This window comes from Nestor notabilis, unplaced genomic scaffold (assembly GCF_000696875.1).
Source record: "Nestor notabilis isolate BGI_N333 unplaced genomic scaffold, ASM69687v1 scaffold15132, whole genome shotgun sequence".
Lineage (NCBI taxonomy): Eukaryota > Metazoa > Chordata > Aves > Psittaciformes > Psittacidae > Nestor > Nestor notabilis.
This window is the reverse complement of record NW_009918844.1, coordinates 11,799-28,050: the sequence shown is the minus strand read 5'-3', so window position 1 is coordinate 28,050 and position 16,252 is coordinate 11,799. Positions and strand designations below refer to the sequence as shown.

Below are 16,252 nucleotides of genomic sequence, written 5' to 3'. Positions count from 1 at the left end.
AGCAGAAGGAGGGGCTGAAGTCTGCAGCCTAGTGCTTGTGCTTCATACTGGTGCATGAAAGGGAAAGATTCCCACCACCACCGAAGACCGTTTATAGCAGCTAGACTTTCTGAGGTGCAAAGCAAGATGCCAGGCTAACCCTGGTTCCACCAGAACAGAACAGCCTCTCTCCAGGAGAATCAACTGAGTAGCAGCTTAACTGAGCCCAAGTTAAACAGTCATCACAAAATAGATATTAAATCAAGGTGGTATCTTCAGCTTCAACCCCAGCTCATGCAAGTACATCAGTGGGACAAAATCCCCACAGATACACCACCCAGCCAAAGATGACCTGGCTTAGGCTCTGCAAAGTGCCCTGGGAAACAGCAGAAAGGTTACAGGGATGACAGTGTGTAGGAAGATGCAACAGTACCTCAGAGTGTGGGGTCTCCCCCCGCCCCTCCTCATTTCTCTCCTTCTTGGAATGCATTGCAGTAGAGGTATGGCGCTGTCTCTTCCGCTTTCGCTGCTTCTCTAAGAGTTTTTCAGAAGCTGGGATGCAACAGAAAAACCAGTCAAGGAAAATGCAGAAATTATTCCCTTGCTGCAGGTGCCACCGGCAAGTTCTACACCCTTTTTGAGGGCTTTGGGCTGGGTCCTGCTGTCTTTGAAGGCATAAGGGCTGGGGTAATACCAGCCTCCAGGCAGTCTTCCCTCTGTCCTGCAACCATCAGGGGACCACCGATTCACACTGGTTTTAGCTTCTTTTTCTAATCTGCTGAACAATATCACTGACTTTCCTAATGCAACCTTCAGCAGGGAAGAAGAAATGCTACCAACACAAAGCTTACACTGCTAATCAAACACTGGTAACTACCTCCTCTCATATGTCACCAACAGTCTTCACTTACCTTCTCCCAGGTCCGACAAGTGGGCTGGTGAGTAGAGCTCAGAGCTGTCACTCTCTGAAGGGCCAGTACCCTACAAGTACAGAACCAAGTCAAGTCACCAGATGCAAATCAAAGATGCACGTTCCTCAGCCATTCAAAGCCCTTATGAACAATTGCAACTTCTAACTTACAGTTCAAGTCACAAATACATCAGTGACTAGAGAACTTACAAGAAAACATTTGTTTTGTGTGTGTGATAGATCCCACATGGAAAAGTCAGCCTCTGGGCAGGGAGAGGAATGCTGGGTCTGCTCTGATTTGTGCTCACCAGCATCATCCACCATTTCCTGAACTCTCCCAGAAAGGCTGCTAGCACCCTGTAAGCTGCTGGGAAGAGAGAATCTCTTCTGGATTTATACTTTTATGGAGCTCAAGACTGAAATACACTGGCCTCTGCAATACTGCAACCATGATAACTGTATTAAGGCTGTGCCACACAGAGAGAAAAAGGAGGAAAACTCTTATTAATCAACCTTAGTAAAAACGGCAACAAGTCTTATGCAGGTACCATCACCTGAAATAATTCTTTACAAGTTGCTTTTTTTCCAAACCATGTCACTGAATATCAAGTGTTTAGCGGAGAAAAGCAGCATTTTCTTTAAAAATCTGCACCAAGCACTGTATGCTACATGCGACACAACTCAAGCCTCCATCCTGCTACAAGCTCTGCACTTACATACCACTCACCAGATCACCTGGGAAGCTAACAAAGGAAACACTGCTCAGAGGAAATCTGATGGAAAAGGACAAAGCCTTAGGTTCAAGCTCAAGCTGCACCACAGCAGTGACAGAAACCCTCTGTGCAGAACATTTCTGCTCGCACCTTCCCAGCCAGCATCCAGATGACTCCCTTTTCCATATAAATTAACAAAGAGAAGAAATTTTACAGCCAAAACTACCCCATCCCCCATACAACTGGCGAGGGGTGGGGAACACGTCTATGTTCAGCAGATTTCTCCCTCATAACACAGCAACCAGCACCTTTGGGAAGGGTGAACCTTTGCTCCTGGGCCACAGCCAACAAAAAAACACAGCCCATTGCACTGTGTCTCATTCAGCAGGGTCTGCTGCCTAGGCTTGTTTTCTATCTGATTTTCAAGAGAGCTGTAAGGAAAGTACCTTCTTTGGGGGAGTCCACTCCTCCTTCTTTGGCATAAAGGCAGTGTCCAAATCATTGGATTCCAAGAGCTTTTTAGTGGGCTTCCTCTGACGCTTGCTTTCAAAGTTTCCTGCAATGAAACTCTTCACATCAGATAAATAGGGGTTTTCTATCTTCAGACTAAACCATTAACCAAATATCAGCCAACAGTTCAAAACAGTCTGCTTCACCCTGTCTTTGTGATCATAAGCTCCTTAGGCAGAGATGCCATCACCTGTTTCTGTACAACTTCCACAGTAATGGACCTCAGCCTGCCACGACCTTCAGGCATACGCCAATATGCAATACAAAAATCCACCCCCAGAAGAGTCAATGCCAGCAGATAACCCATCCTGGCAGAACAATTCAGACCATAATTTCACAATCACTTTGATCTGGCATAAGCCAGTCCTACCACTGACAAAACCAGCCCTGCCTCCACTCCCACGCCACTCATACCAGGATTTATGCTGCACATAGTAAACGTGCTAAAGGACATGCTCCTGGTTATAAGTAGCTGGGAAAAGACTCCCCAAACTAGCTGTAACCTGCACCATTTCCTATTCAAGCTTTTTGCTGGCACTCAGGAGGTAACAAATTGCTAGACCTAGGCTCATCCACACTGATTTTGGCAAAAGTATAGACTTAGAACGACCAAGAAAAATGATGCTATGAGTGCAAGACACTCCACAGAAGAAGCCTGCTACCCACCCCACCCTGTTCACCCGATTGCTTTATCAGCCTTGGATGTGTCCTTTCCGTGACACTGCTTATGCATCAGACACCTGATGGAAAGAATAACACAGCACCATTCTCAAGGCAAGCCTCTGTCAATAGCTTGGGCTCTGTGTGCTTCAGCAAGAGGCAGGTTTTCTCAGAGCCATGCAACCTCTGCACGTTGGATGTTTGTTCCCACTGCTGTACCTCCAACCTCAGGTTCACATCCCCAGTTTCTCTTCCTTTAATCCTCTACAACTTTCCAGTTCCATCTGACACCCACAAGCCCCCAGAGGCAATCCCTCTGCCCTCAAACATAACAGGCTGACCTCCCAGTAACTGTACCTCTCTGCTTGGTTTAATGTTTCTGACTGACCATAGGCCCTTTAGAACAGGAATAGTGTTGCCTCCAAGTCAGCACAGCCAGAACACCAGGACTTTAACCCTGGACATGCCTTTAGATGCTACCAGAGAACAAATGTACTGCAAAGTAGACCCTGATACTGACTCTGTTGGAATAGGGAAAACCCATCAGACCACACTCACTCGTTGTATATTGTGCCCTACCGAAAGCCAAGGCCCTGGCTTGCTGCTAGCACAAGTCTCCAACAATTTCTACAGCAATTTTTCTTAGAAAGAAAGGAAAAAATGGTCTTCCAGAGGAATTTCTGTGCCACAATTTCTGGAGTTTACTAGGAGAACAAAATGTCACCCCATGCGCTCTGCAGATTATTGACTTTGCATATAAACCTCAGCACAACAATGTTTATCCAAAAGGTTTAACAGCAGCAAAAGACCTTCAAGCTAAAGAAATGCCACTGTTTGCATGGAAAGGACCCAGAGAAAGACCTGTGACCTTCTTCAGTATTCCCTGCCAGAACCTAAGGAAGACACACTACATAAAGCTATTATCATAAGTGTAATCATCCAGCTCACGGGGTCACCCACTGCGCCTGCCCTCTCACCCATTCCAGAACCAACAGTGGTCATGAATGCAGCAAAGCAAAACCAAACTAACAGACCAACAGCTACGAACCTTTTCCCACTGACTGAAGCAACAAGTTTTGCTGAACTTGTGTTATCATTCACTTGTGGGAGCAGAATCACACCGCCTCCCACTTACCTGATTTCAGGAATCTCTCTTCTGCATCCGGAGAAGCAGAAACTTCAGAAACATCTGAGGAAGACAGCACCAGATCCGGAGATTCTGAAGGTCCTTCTAGAAGTTGATCAGTGGGATTAGTAGAGTGGGATCCTAGTTCTGAGAAGGAGCACTCTGCTTCAAGGATGGGAGGGGACTCTTTGGTTGAAGATGGAGTTGAAACCAAAGGACTGGGCCCCCGCTGGGTAGCTCTGTCAGGACTGCACTGTGCAGGAAGACCTCCTTCAAACTCAGACCTCACCACAGAGTTCACCTAGCATAGTGAAACACGTTGGTGAAAACATTCCTCCTGCACAGCACCGCACGCAGCAAGAACACTCAGCCAGCAAGAATGCATCAAAAGCACACAGACCAGAGCCCCAGAGTAATAACCATGAAAAGCACATTGGCCTTCACCCACCTTTTGCACTTGCTCCTGGCCCTTCTTTGATTTTTTCTTGGGTGCAAATAAGTGATCATATTCTTCTGCATACTCCAGAAGCCGTTTACTTGGCTTTCTAAGGCGTTTCCTCTCTGAATGTACTAAGAAAAAGGAAAGCAGCTTCAAGACTTTGTTTCTGAGATGATCACAAGACAAAATGATCCTCATGATCTCTAGATATGAGTTGTTTCTGCCTTCCCCTCCAGGGGCTCCATGTGGGAAAAGCCCTGGTACTTGTTTCACTGATAAAGCCTTATAAATTTTGAGCTTCCTATTTTCCACAATCCTGACATGACAGGTGGGATTTTTAAGGACCTAAGGGACTTCATGAAGTTCAGATAAGAAAGCAAAAAACACGTATCTAAGAGGCTTCTGGAATTTCACCCACCATCTCCCTAAATAAACTACATCCAACCTCTTGCAGTACTTTTACTGAAACCTAAGACTATTAGCAACTCAAGATCATCATGTTACTTTCTGTTAACCCAAACTCCTTTGGCTTTAGAGCAGGGGCACAGGAAAGCACTGTTTTCCCATCCCACAGTTCAGTCACTAGTTTCACTCATAATACATGAGCCTAACTCCTTCCCTTCCCCTCCTCCCTGGCATATTTCTGTATATACTACAAGAGCCTGGTATTTCCCATCTGCTGCTGCCAGGCCATTTATTGCCTTTGCTTCCCAACAATAGATTCCACAATGAGATCAGGGAGCAAACAGTCCTTGCCAGCAACTGAAAGCTCTTCAGGGCTCCCACATCTTTGTGTTTGCACAATGATGCACCACTGCAAAGGAAACCCAGTAACAGGTATTTATTTCCTCAACACAAACCTAACCATCCATGCTGCACCACCTCAACACCCCGGCACACAGTAAGCTCCAAAGAGAGAGCCCCGACGCTCTATGTCACCTCTACTCAGCAAGCTGCAGAAGAAAGATGATGCAAATTTACATCTTTTCCTCACATGCTGAAATACCTCTGACTTTCCTTCTTTTTTGTATTATCAAAAGATTTCTTCTAGTCACAAAACCATTTGTGGTCTCTCCTGGAAGTTTAGGAACAAACAGTAAACACTCCCTTTGCTTCTTTTCATGTGTAGGAGGTGTGGCTTTTTCATCTTTAAAACGGAAGGATTTTATACCAAAGCATTCCTGTGCCACGCTTCAGAACAGGGATGTTGGACAAGATTGCTACACTTTATTGCGGCTTTGTGGTTAAACAAGCATGTGAAAGTTAAACTTGGCCAAAAGAGAAGAAAGGAACAACCTTCTCAAACACAGCCATTTTCAACTTCTATTAACGTTCTGCACAGGTGTCTGGGTGAAATACACATTTCACATAACGCAAACAGTTACAGGATGATGATCCTCACTGGGAAACTGTTCAGAGCCCTGAAGCCACGCAGCAGAGCACACTGCACTGTGCCAGGAGGGCTGACTTAGCTGCCTTTTTCTCCCAAAGCAAGTCATGTACAAGAATCCCACATGCAGTCTGACTGGCACTGCCAAATCACATACCTAGCAGAACCATTAGTTATAAAAATGGTTTACATCAGTGGGTTCCACCAAATCTTCACTTCTGCCTGAACTGCATTAAATCACACTGCAAAGTTTGTACCAAAAATATGCCAAATGTCACTATTCTACTATGATGAAGTCATAGTTTGAGCTTAGTGGAAATAAGACAGTTGTAACTGCAATCTGTTGTGATTTCTTGCACTGACTCTCTGCCTGATGCAGACGAGGATTAGCCACGTCTTCTCAAAGCACTGGCAGAGCAAGTCTTCTCTTCTGTAAGCTGCAGTCAGCCTGACTTCCAGCATTGTTCTCTCTAGCATGTAACTGGCCTTGCCTGATAGAAAAGGAAGACTGCTTTCCACAGCATTAGTGGTTTACTCACTACCACCAGCACAATGGGGACATTACAGCAGTCCAGACAGCTCCTCACACACCTCCGGTGCCTCCCTATGGCACATCTGCATCAATAAGCTTCAGATGTGCTTCAAGGCTCATGTGCTATTTGGAGCAGGGGGAACTAAGGTAAACTGCAGTTGATCTGTCACTTCTGCAAGCAAACCCAGGCCCTCATTGTCACCGCATCCCTCCATGCAGCAGCAGGACAACTATGTGCTTCTCTCCACCAATGCCACCTTGCCCAGGAGCATGCTCCTTCCTAATATTACTACCTCCTAGCAGTTCTTCTCTGGCTCTCTCTGTAGACTTGCATCTTCACCTCATACAGCAACATTACAGGGACCCTTCAATAGTGAATCCACCATGAAGCTATGGGAACCTGGCTGCATCTTAGTGCAAATGAGGAACTTGCTCCCTCCAGCGGGCTGCGACACTCCTGTGGCAGAGCCCTGACAGCCTCAAAACATTGTGCATCCTCTCACCTGCTCTGTGGAAATTCAAGTCCTAAAAAACACGCAGCCACAGCAGTCAGGGAACCATTAAGCTGGTTATGACTTCAAACCAGAACTTCTTCCCCATGTGTTACACCCTATGGGCTCATTTTCTGCGCCTGCTGTGACTTGCCTTGGGCAGGTCCTACAACTACTATGCCAGGAGCTTCCTTTTCTACACTGAAACAGAGGTGCAGGCAACCTCCTGCAACCACTGATAGCAAAATACATACACCAAAATGTGCACTGAGGGAACACCTAAGTGACAAAATGCACACAAGTTCAAAATCCTATCCTAAAGTTATATTGATCTGTGTTATTACAACTAGATTACAGCAATTTAGTTTGGTGAAATTTATATAAAAAATTCATCGTTCTAGTGGACCTATTCCTTACACACACACACCCTTTGGGGTTTTGTTTGTTTTGGGGGTGATTTTTGGCTTTAATAAACATCCCCATCTCTGAGGGAGAGGCAGGGCTGTCTGACCTTGTAGTCCTCAGAAGCCTCCCTCCTTCCTAGGTCATCTCCCTTCCAATAACATTGCCTTCTGCCTGCCATCTTCCAGACTCACCTCCAGCCCTGCCTCCCTGGAACTTCCCCCTCTTCCATTCTCCCCTTCACCTGTCAGGCAGCCACACGAGAGCTGTGAATTAGGCAATCTGTGGGGCTCCCCAATTCACTATTAGCAGCTAAAATTCCATGCTAAAACACCAAAAATCCTACAAAAAAAACCTAAAAGACTATGTCAAACAGCACTAGAAAAAAAGGAAAGTAAGTCAGAGCAGCCACTGAGGCTCAGTTTCCCAACACTTTCTAGCACTGACCTATCAGCCAACACCAAGCATATGACTCTAGGGAACGCACTGTGAAGGTATAAGTTTAAAAGAATTCCCAAATTTGGAAGGATGCTTATTTCACCTTTCACTGTGGAGGAACTAATAATTTGTAATGTATTTAAACTTTCTAACCAAAAAAATGCTAAGCAAAATCCCATTTTTGCTCTGCCTTCTTTGTTCTCCATGTTTACAGAGAACCCCAAACCAACATACCACACTTTCTTCAGCTCAGAAAGCGTACATCTCCAAACAGTCCCAAGTTCCGTAACTTATGCTTTAAATGAGAAAGTATTAAATGTATACAAATACACACTCTGGTGCAAGTCCAGCTCCCTTACCTTGTGCAGAGAATTCAGACTGGGGAGCAAAGTTGCCAAGCTCTGTTTCTGAGTCCATCACACTGTTGTTTGGCTTACCACATACATTCAAACGTTTCTCAACTAAGTCTAAATGATTCTTATAGTCCTGATCTGCCAGGTCTCCCTCAAGCACCTTTGTATGAGGGGAATGCCTACTTCCCAAGCACTCATTTCCCTTCCGTGAAAAGCCACGAGAATTCAGGCCAAAGGCACTCTCCAAGTTTCCTTGTTCCCTAGATCTACTGGTGTGCTTATTAGATCTAGCACTGCTTTGGTTAAAACGCTGCCATCGCTTTTTGGGTGCTACGTGATTTACATCATTAGACTCATCACCAAGAGAGCTCTCACTATTTGCCTCTGAATCCAAGTCTGGACTCTCCCCATTTTCAGTAGAAATGCAGCTCTCAATATTTCTACCAGCTTCAGGTCTCCTTCCAATATGATCTAAATTGTCATCAGATAAACAGGCAGAGTCTTCATCAGTTGAATGTTCTGTTAAATCAATAGACTCTGTTGACTCTTTCCTCTCAGTATCTTCTGCTTCATTACCTAGAGGACTGGTAACCGAACCATGAACGCGGAATGCACGTTCTCCTGAATCTCTGGATAACCAACTTAGCAACTTACTTGGCCCTCCTGGTTTTAAGTCCTTTCTGTTTGAAACTGTTTTATCTCCAAGCTTTGATGACTGCTTAGATTTTGAACAGTTGCGTTTGGACACACAATTTGTGCCATTTGTCCCAGAAACAGCAGTACTCGTGGGCTCCCTTTTACCAGCACCAATCCCCGTCAACTTGGTTGGAGGATTGTGTGAAAATGAGGAGTTGCTTAGAGCGGAGTTTGGATTTACTGTTTCCTGAACACAATCTCCATTTTTTTCTATTTTATATGAGGGACCTACAATAGACAAGGACTTCAAACCACTTGCAGAACTGCTTCCAGAACCATCAGCTGTGCTGGTATTTCGAAATGGGACTATATTTTGACCAGTCATCAGTTGCTGTTCTTTTGTCTTACTGTCATGCATATCCTTCAACATCATTAACAAGGTGCTGAATTTGTAATCTGGCTCAATAGGCAAATGACCATGACCAGAGGCAGAAGAGAAAAGTAAAGGTACTGAGGCCTTTGGAGTGCCAGAGTCACTGGCATCATTGTTCATGGACCGGTAAGACAGCTCTTTCAGCTCTGACAAGACGTGTTTCACCACAGCTGTTTCTATTTCAGTAGAATCCCTGGGTTTCTCATGCATGTTGTTTAACAGTTTCTGACCATCAACTTTTCCACTTCTCTGAAGAGAATCTCTCTGAAGGCCAGAGAAACCTTTGGTATCAGAAGAGCAGCGATTCACACCACCCTCCTCTTCTGCAAGAGGAGGCTCCAACCCAGCAACTTTTTCTTTATGTTTGCATTTTATACTCCTGATCCGGGACAATTTCGTGCTTTTCGGTTTTAAGATTGCTTGATTTCCAACAGCAGGCCAGGAGCTGTCCTTGGAAACACTTTGGGGAGTAGTGTGCTTGTTTGCTGGGGAAAGATTGTCGTTTCTCACATCTGAAGAGCGCTCAAGAGCTGTCAATGACATCTCAGCATCAGAGAAGCCTACTTCAAGCTCCCCATCTGCAAATTCAGCATCAAGTCTGCTGGTTACCGAACCTCCCAGAGGTTTGCGGTCTCTGTACGACTTCTTCCTGGCCCTTCTGTTGCTCTTCTGAGAAAGATACATCGAAAGCTTGATGTTTCCACTTGATGTCATAGGAAATTCCTTCTCCACCTTATCTGAAGAATCACTAACTTCAAGAGTACTAGAAGCTCTCTCTGAACTTTGGTCCATGGTATCTACGTCACTGTTCCCACCGTCTGAGAGGGAAGAGGATGAATCAGATTCAGTCTGTTTTTTCTCCATACCAGCATCAGATGCAGAATAGTGTATCTGTAATTTGGAACTGCACAAAATGCCCAGGGAGCTTTTCTCCCTCTCCAAAGATGCACTTGAAAACAAATCCCCTTGGAGATTGTTTTTCAGAGCATCACTTTTACGATTCTCATAGTCGAGTTTCAAAGTCTTTTCAAAACGTCTTTCTCCAAAGGAGGAAAGCAAATGGTTCTCCCTGGTGCTACTGGAGGCTGTTAAACTGCTGGCAATCCGGCGAAGCTCATGAGACGCATGTTTGTCTGGTAGGTCCCCAATCATCATGTTTCTAACTATGCTCTCTGTTGTTTTCTCTTTGATTTCTCCCCTAGATCCTTCCCCTCTTGCACCACTCTTTTTTACTCTAGTCCTTTTTCTGCTGTCAGAGCTTTTTTTCATGTGTGGCTTAATGTGCAATTTTCCTTTTTCCCTGGCTGGGTGTCTGGAGTCAAATGTCAAGGATTTAAAACAGCCATTGAGCTGCCTGTCCCCTTCAGCGCCAGGGCCATTGGTATAATATTCCGACTGCACTTCCTTCTCGCTGTCCAGCTCGCTGGAGTTCTGGCTGCACTTCTGATCCTCTCCAAGAAGAATGTCTTCTGCCTGTCCAACACTGCTCTCCCATTTAGCCATAAATCTTTGAGGAACCTTCAAGTTAGAGGAAACAGAAAGAAATACAATTTGAGCGTGTAAGCAACAGCATAAAAGTGAGATCAAGGTACACAAGGCACAGAACAGTGACTGTCCTGCATTTTGCATCTCTAAGACAATCACGTGGATTCCCAGACTATGCGCAGCAGACACAGAAAACACTGCTCCTGGGTAAGCATCCTGCACTCCTGCTGAGCCTAATAAAAATCCCTCTGTGCTCCCAAAACAGCAAAAAGGTCCCTGCAAGCACAGGTCTTTCAGGAACCAGATGTCCTGGCATCCACACACACCCTGAACACAACAGCCTGCAAAGGGGAACGCATATGGTATGGATCCCTGGCACAGAAACACAAAGCAAGAGCCAACAAGCCTCTCAAGGCAAAAGCAGCATCATTTTCCCCAAAACATTTGAGCAGACATCTTTGCTTTGCTTGTTCTTGATAGTTCCTGCACCCTTGAACTCAGAGCACTCAATCTTGCCTCTCCATCAACTCACCTTGGTACAAACACAGGATCTACACACAGAGTCAAAATGTACTCATATCAAATCCAAGACGTCCATTACTGAGAAGTCTCGCAGGTTTAACTCTGTACCTTTCAGTATATAACAAAAAGCACTCTGCATACTCTACAGGAACTTCCACTAATATCTAAAACCAGCAAGAAACTTGTTTGTGTGTGTAGTTTTTGGCTGCACAACAGCAAATCAAAGGTTTCACAACTGCTCCCAAAATCAAAACCAATTCCAAGGCATGAGGAACAGCTCAAATTTCTGACACTTTTCCTTAAAAAAGCCCACACCAACCAAATTGCATCTCAGCAGATTAAATAAGTTTTATGGAGCCTGACAGCAAACCAAGCCAAAACCTTTCAGCTTTGCATCAGATCCTGGCTTCCAGGAAAGCAAACTTAGACATTATGCAAACATTTGATTCCCTCTACTCCGGCCACACTGATACTGCCATTTACTTATAGGATGAGATTCTAGCCATGCAGCATTTCTAGGACTAAAAAAGTTACCTGGGAGCATGTAACTAGTTGATAGAGGGCTGGGCAAGTAGAAAAGTCCTTAGAGAAGATACTGAACATGCCCTTGGAAAAGGAAAAACAAATGAGAGCATTACACTCAGAGACTCACATCTGCAAGAGCACATTTAATCTGATGGGTCTGCACTGACACAGGTCATATACCTCTTGGAAAAGACGAAAAACCAGACAACACTGCCTAGTGTGCCTATTTGCTCTCTTTCAGTAATGCTGTAACCTTTGTACTTCTTCACTTCAGCAATCCTAAGAAGTTAATTTCTCCAGTCACCTTCCTGAAGACACAGACCAGACCCCTGTGTCACGTTACATTATACTGGCTACAACTGCCCAGGGCTGTTATGTTTGGAAATGGTGATGATGCGATGAGCCACAAAACTCATTCCCACAAGCTCACTGACAAAGCGTTTTCCAAGTCAAACTGTAAGTCCTAACAGGTTTCTATAAAGAGAATTACTGAAGCAGGGCTAAAAACCCCTCTGCTTTATCTCAGTCTGCGATCTAGTGAAGCGTGCAACTCCACCTCTGCTTCACATCAGCCAAAAGAGGCTGCCAGACAGCACAGGAAGTTATTTAGAAGCGCGCTGTAATAGACATCAGGAGAGGGCTGCTCTGCCGAACACATCTCCCAGCAGAGACCTGACTCCTCCTGTCTGGGGCAATAAAAGCAGCAAGTCACACCCCGACATAAAAGAGTGCCTAGAAACTCCTGGCAGCTTATGAACTCTGCTCATTGTAACGATGCAAAGAATCACTTCCCTGGCTGCGATGCTGCAGTCACTGCCACAGAAGAAAGCTGCTGAAGTGCAGTTCCTGGCATCAAGGAATACTCTGTACTGTGCAGATTCAAAGAATCAAAAACATATTAGAGAAAACAGATCTTTCACCTTATGTTTGTAGCCTTTTTCCTTCTGCTTTCCTCTTCTCCGAAGAACAGGCAGCTCTTCAAACTGATGTCTTCCTTCAAAGAGGACAATAGCTTTCCCAGCAACCCAGGTTTTCTCTGAAGGCTCTCCTAAGGCATCCACGTAGTACTCTCGGTACGGTCTCCGATTGGAAACTATTGAGAAATTTAACAGAAATAACCCCTTGCAAATGACAGAATAAAGACACAAAGAATCACAAAAACCAGTAATAATTTGACAGTTAATTTTCATCTTCTTTTTGCTTTGTAACATTCCCACACGAATGTGAATTCTGGGGATTTCTACTCTGAGCTAAGGGAGACCCCTTTGATCTCTGCTGCCTATGGTCTGTGTTGCCACTCTCCATTTCCAAGTTGTGCTTATTTTTCTTATAATCAATTGATGAACAGTTTTAAGATGGGTCACTTCTCCCTAGAGCAAAGGTTTGGCTGCAAAAAAAATTGCAAAACTATCCAAATATTCTTCTGCCTGAGACACAACATATCAGGCAGGACATTGCTTTGTTGCTACTCCCTGATTAATGATTAAACAGTCCAGTCTACTTGACCACTGGGAAAACAACAGTGTGCTTGCCAATACCCAGAAATGACATCCTTCTGGACAGGATTTACTCATACAGGGTGAATGTCCCCCACCACAATATATCCCATTTTGTTCAGTGCTTTGTTACCAAACAAACTCATTTAGAACATAAAACATTAACACCTGTATTTAAGTCCACATATATACACACACACACTCTACAAGGACTAGGTGCAACATGACAACATGTTAGTTGCAGTGAGTACCTCCATATGAAACTCAATCATAAGGGCACAAGTAAAGATTTTTCAAAGGTGCTTTCTGTGTGAAAATGCTGAACTGACACGGTACAATTAAGAACTGAACCAGTACTGGGTGTGCTGATGAAAAAGGACAGGTTAAAAGCATTAGAACAGAGCAAACAAGGCTTGAACAAGGAATATATAAAACTTCCCCCTGCACTTCACTGCACTGCATGCTTCACGTTCTCCTGGGAACACCTTCGCCCTCTGAACATGCAGCTTGCACTTCACAGCCCATTGGTTTGTGCTGCCTCATCCAGGAGTGCCAGCACAGCACAGCAGCCTAGCCTTTAGTGATGCTGACACTGAGATTCTGGACAAGACTACTGAGAGGATGACAAATAATGACCAGGGCAACATCAAACCAAGGGCAAAGATGACAGACTTCATCTGTCCCATTCCCAGTATTGGGACTCAAACTACTGAGCCTCCATCTTCCAGCTCCAAAAAAATCCTTAAGTCAAGAGCTTGCTGAGCAAAGGCAAACTTCTTTAAATGAAACCCCACACCTCAAACCCAAGAGAAGAGGTTTTTGCACAAATGATGACTTTGAAGTGACCTGTCTTGTTTTGAAGGGCTTGTTCCCTTGGCAACAGGAGAGACAAGGCAGCAGGACTGTGATTCCTACCCAGCAGCTCCCCCCGCCCAAAAGCACCAGAGTTCAGATCTGCCACCTTGGCCATCAGGGAGGGGAAATAAGCACATTCCATACAGCCACCACTGGAAAATACAATTTTCCCCAGAGCTCTGTTGGTTTGAACAAGGATAAAAACCAATGGGAGAGTCCACCATGTAGCTGGAGATCAGACCTTGCTGGAATGCGTTACCAGCATGTTTCTTCCCTGCAAAATTCCTTTATTAGAAACCCTCATACACAGGCTGAGAGGGAAATTAATGTATATATACATTAAACCTTGTCCAAAACTTCATGGGGGGAGATGAGGGGAGAGAATATGCATCAGGCATACCTTCTGGCAACATTTTTGACAGGAATTTGAGAGCTTGAAAGGGACTATTGAAAATAGCAAACAAAATCAGGTTGAATGGGAAGGTGAAGAAAAAACAAGATGACTACAGCAACCAGTCTTGGGCATGACATGAGCACAATGTTGGAAAATCTACATCATGTCTCTACGGAAATAGCAGAGGGCTCTGAGCTGATGGCTACCTGGAAAAAAGTCTACTTGCTCTCAGCATTTGGTTCTTAGACTGACAAGGGCCACAAGAACTGGAGAGAAACACATCAGTGAGTGGCAACCTCACCAGTCTAGAGTTGTCAGCAGCAGACAGCACTGGTCAAGGGGTTTCAGTTGCCCACAGAACAAAAAGAATCCGAAGAGGAACCCAGGAACACATAAACAAGCCTTTCCGTGTGGGGCAGTCTCCCCGTGGCAGGCTGTATGATCCTAAAAGCAATACAGTCACTTCCCCTCTGTTTTCTCCATCACTAACCTACACTTCTCTGCCTTGAGCTTGTTAAGACACTTTTCTTTCCTGGCTCTCCTCTGCATTCATGCACACACAGCTCTAACCTCATTTCTCCCATCCCTTCCACTCAGCCAGCTCTCAGCCTGACACACTATGCCCTAAACTTTCACATATGTGGCTGCATCTCCAGGTTTTCCTGGCATTTTCCCAGAAACAGCCCCTCACTTCCTTGTGCCAAGCAAGACAAAAATCATTTCACTTCCTCACACACGTTCCCATCACACCTTCAGGCACTCGGCGACTACACTGTGCTACCCCACACCCTGCTTCTCAGCCTCTCCAGCCTCCCATTTCTCCAACCTAGCCAACTGTCCTCACACACTCCAGCTCTGCTTGTCCACCTGTTGGACATCTCTGTCCTCACCTCTCTGATCCACCTTTTTCTCTTCATCCTTTTCTTGAGAGACTGCTTTTTCTTCTGCACTGCCTTAAGCTCTGCCCAGCTACTCATCCTTCTATACCCTGGGAAGAAATGTCTGCATGTCCAACAGCTATCCGTGCCACTTCCATCAGCCTCAGCCTCACCTTCCTCCTGTCTCCTCCCAGATCTAGGTCTACTTTTTAGATCCAGGTCTTCCACAGAAAAGTCTATTTCTTTATACCTTAAAAAAGCATTTCTGGCCCTTGAAAATTAACTTAAAACTGCAGCACTCTGCTATACATTAACACCTCCGCTTTGTGGACTGAGTAGATACAGTACCTTTCATTTTTGAGTGACAGTCCAGCACTGGGTCATGACAAATTGTGCATGGCCACCATGGGCGTCTGTTGAACTTGGCCCAAACAAGATCCCCAACTTCATACTTCACTGGAGTAGGTTTCTTCTTGGCTTGGATCTTTGGGGAAAAACCAGAACACAAGAAATCACTAAAGCTCCAGATGCTCTTAGAGAGATTTGCCTCTCCCCCACCCCACTCCCCGGGTGCAGATTACATCGGGCCACCAGACACATTAACATTAAAAAGCAAGTCCCGATTTTCCTTAGTGGCTCCTACTCCTTCCAAAACACAATGGTTCTCCCCATTCTCCTTTAGGAACAAAACAAACCCGGGTTTGAGCAGTTTTATTGTTATGTTTCAGTAAGGAACATGACCTCTGGTAAATGACTGAGCTCAAACTTCACACATTGGCACAGGTAAATATTTGGAGCAAGACTTTAAAGGCCCTATTACTTTACTAACACCAATTTCATTCAAAGCAAAGCAAAGTTAATTTCAAAGGTTGCAATGTACAGGGAAAGTAGAGTAAGAGACAATGAAATACTTCTGACTGAAAGACGTGATGAGAACAGCAAAGTAAGTGTTAATCAACTTAAAAGAGAGAGAAAGTTGGGATGCACAAGCTGGTAACTCCCCTGCTTTGCTTCTCAGATGTACTCCAGAAAAAGCTTCACCACAAATTGTTTGAAACCCAAGGCAGGCATAATCAGAAAAAAAA

The 16,252-nt window shown here is 44.8% G+C and overlaps 1 protein-coding gene across 1 annotated transcript in view; it reads right to left on the bottom strand.

Moving 5' to 3' along the window:
* Nucleotides 1–15,651, bottom strand: part of NSD1 (nuclear receptor binding SET domain protein 1) — a gene marked incomplete at its 5' end in the record, with an annotated part of 40,278 nt that extends 24,627 nt beyond the window's left edge. Inside the window, 8 exons of the mRNA XM_010009937.1 lie at nt 413–531; nt 891–960; nt 2,049–2,158; nt 3,908–4,199; nt 4,347–4,468; nt 8,598–10,530; nt 12,465–12,637; nt 15,516–15,651. Of these exons, the coding sequence (XP_010008239.1) occupies nt 413–531; nt 891–960; nt 2,049–2,158; nt 3,908–4,199; nt 4,347–4,468; nt 8,598–10,530; nt 12,465–12,637; nt 15,516–15,651 (2,955 nt within the window). The remainder of the gene's footprint in view (nt 1–412; nt 532–890; nt 961–2,048; nt 2,159–3,907; nt 4,200–4,346; nt 4,469–8,597; nt 10,531–12,464; nt 12,638–15,515) is intronic.
* Nucleotides 15,652–16,252: the final 601 nt, after the last annotated feature.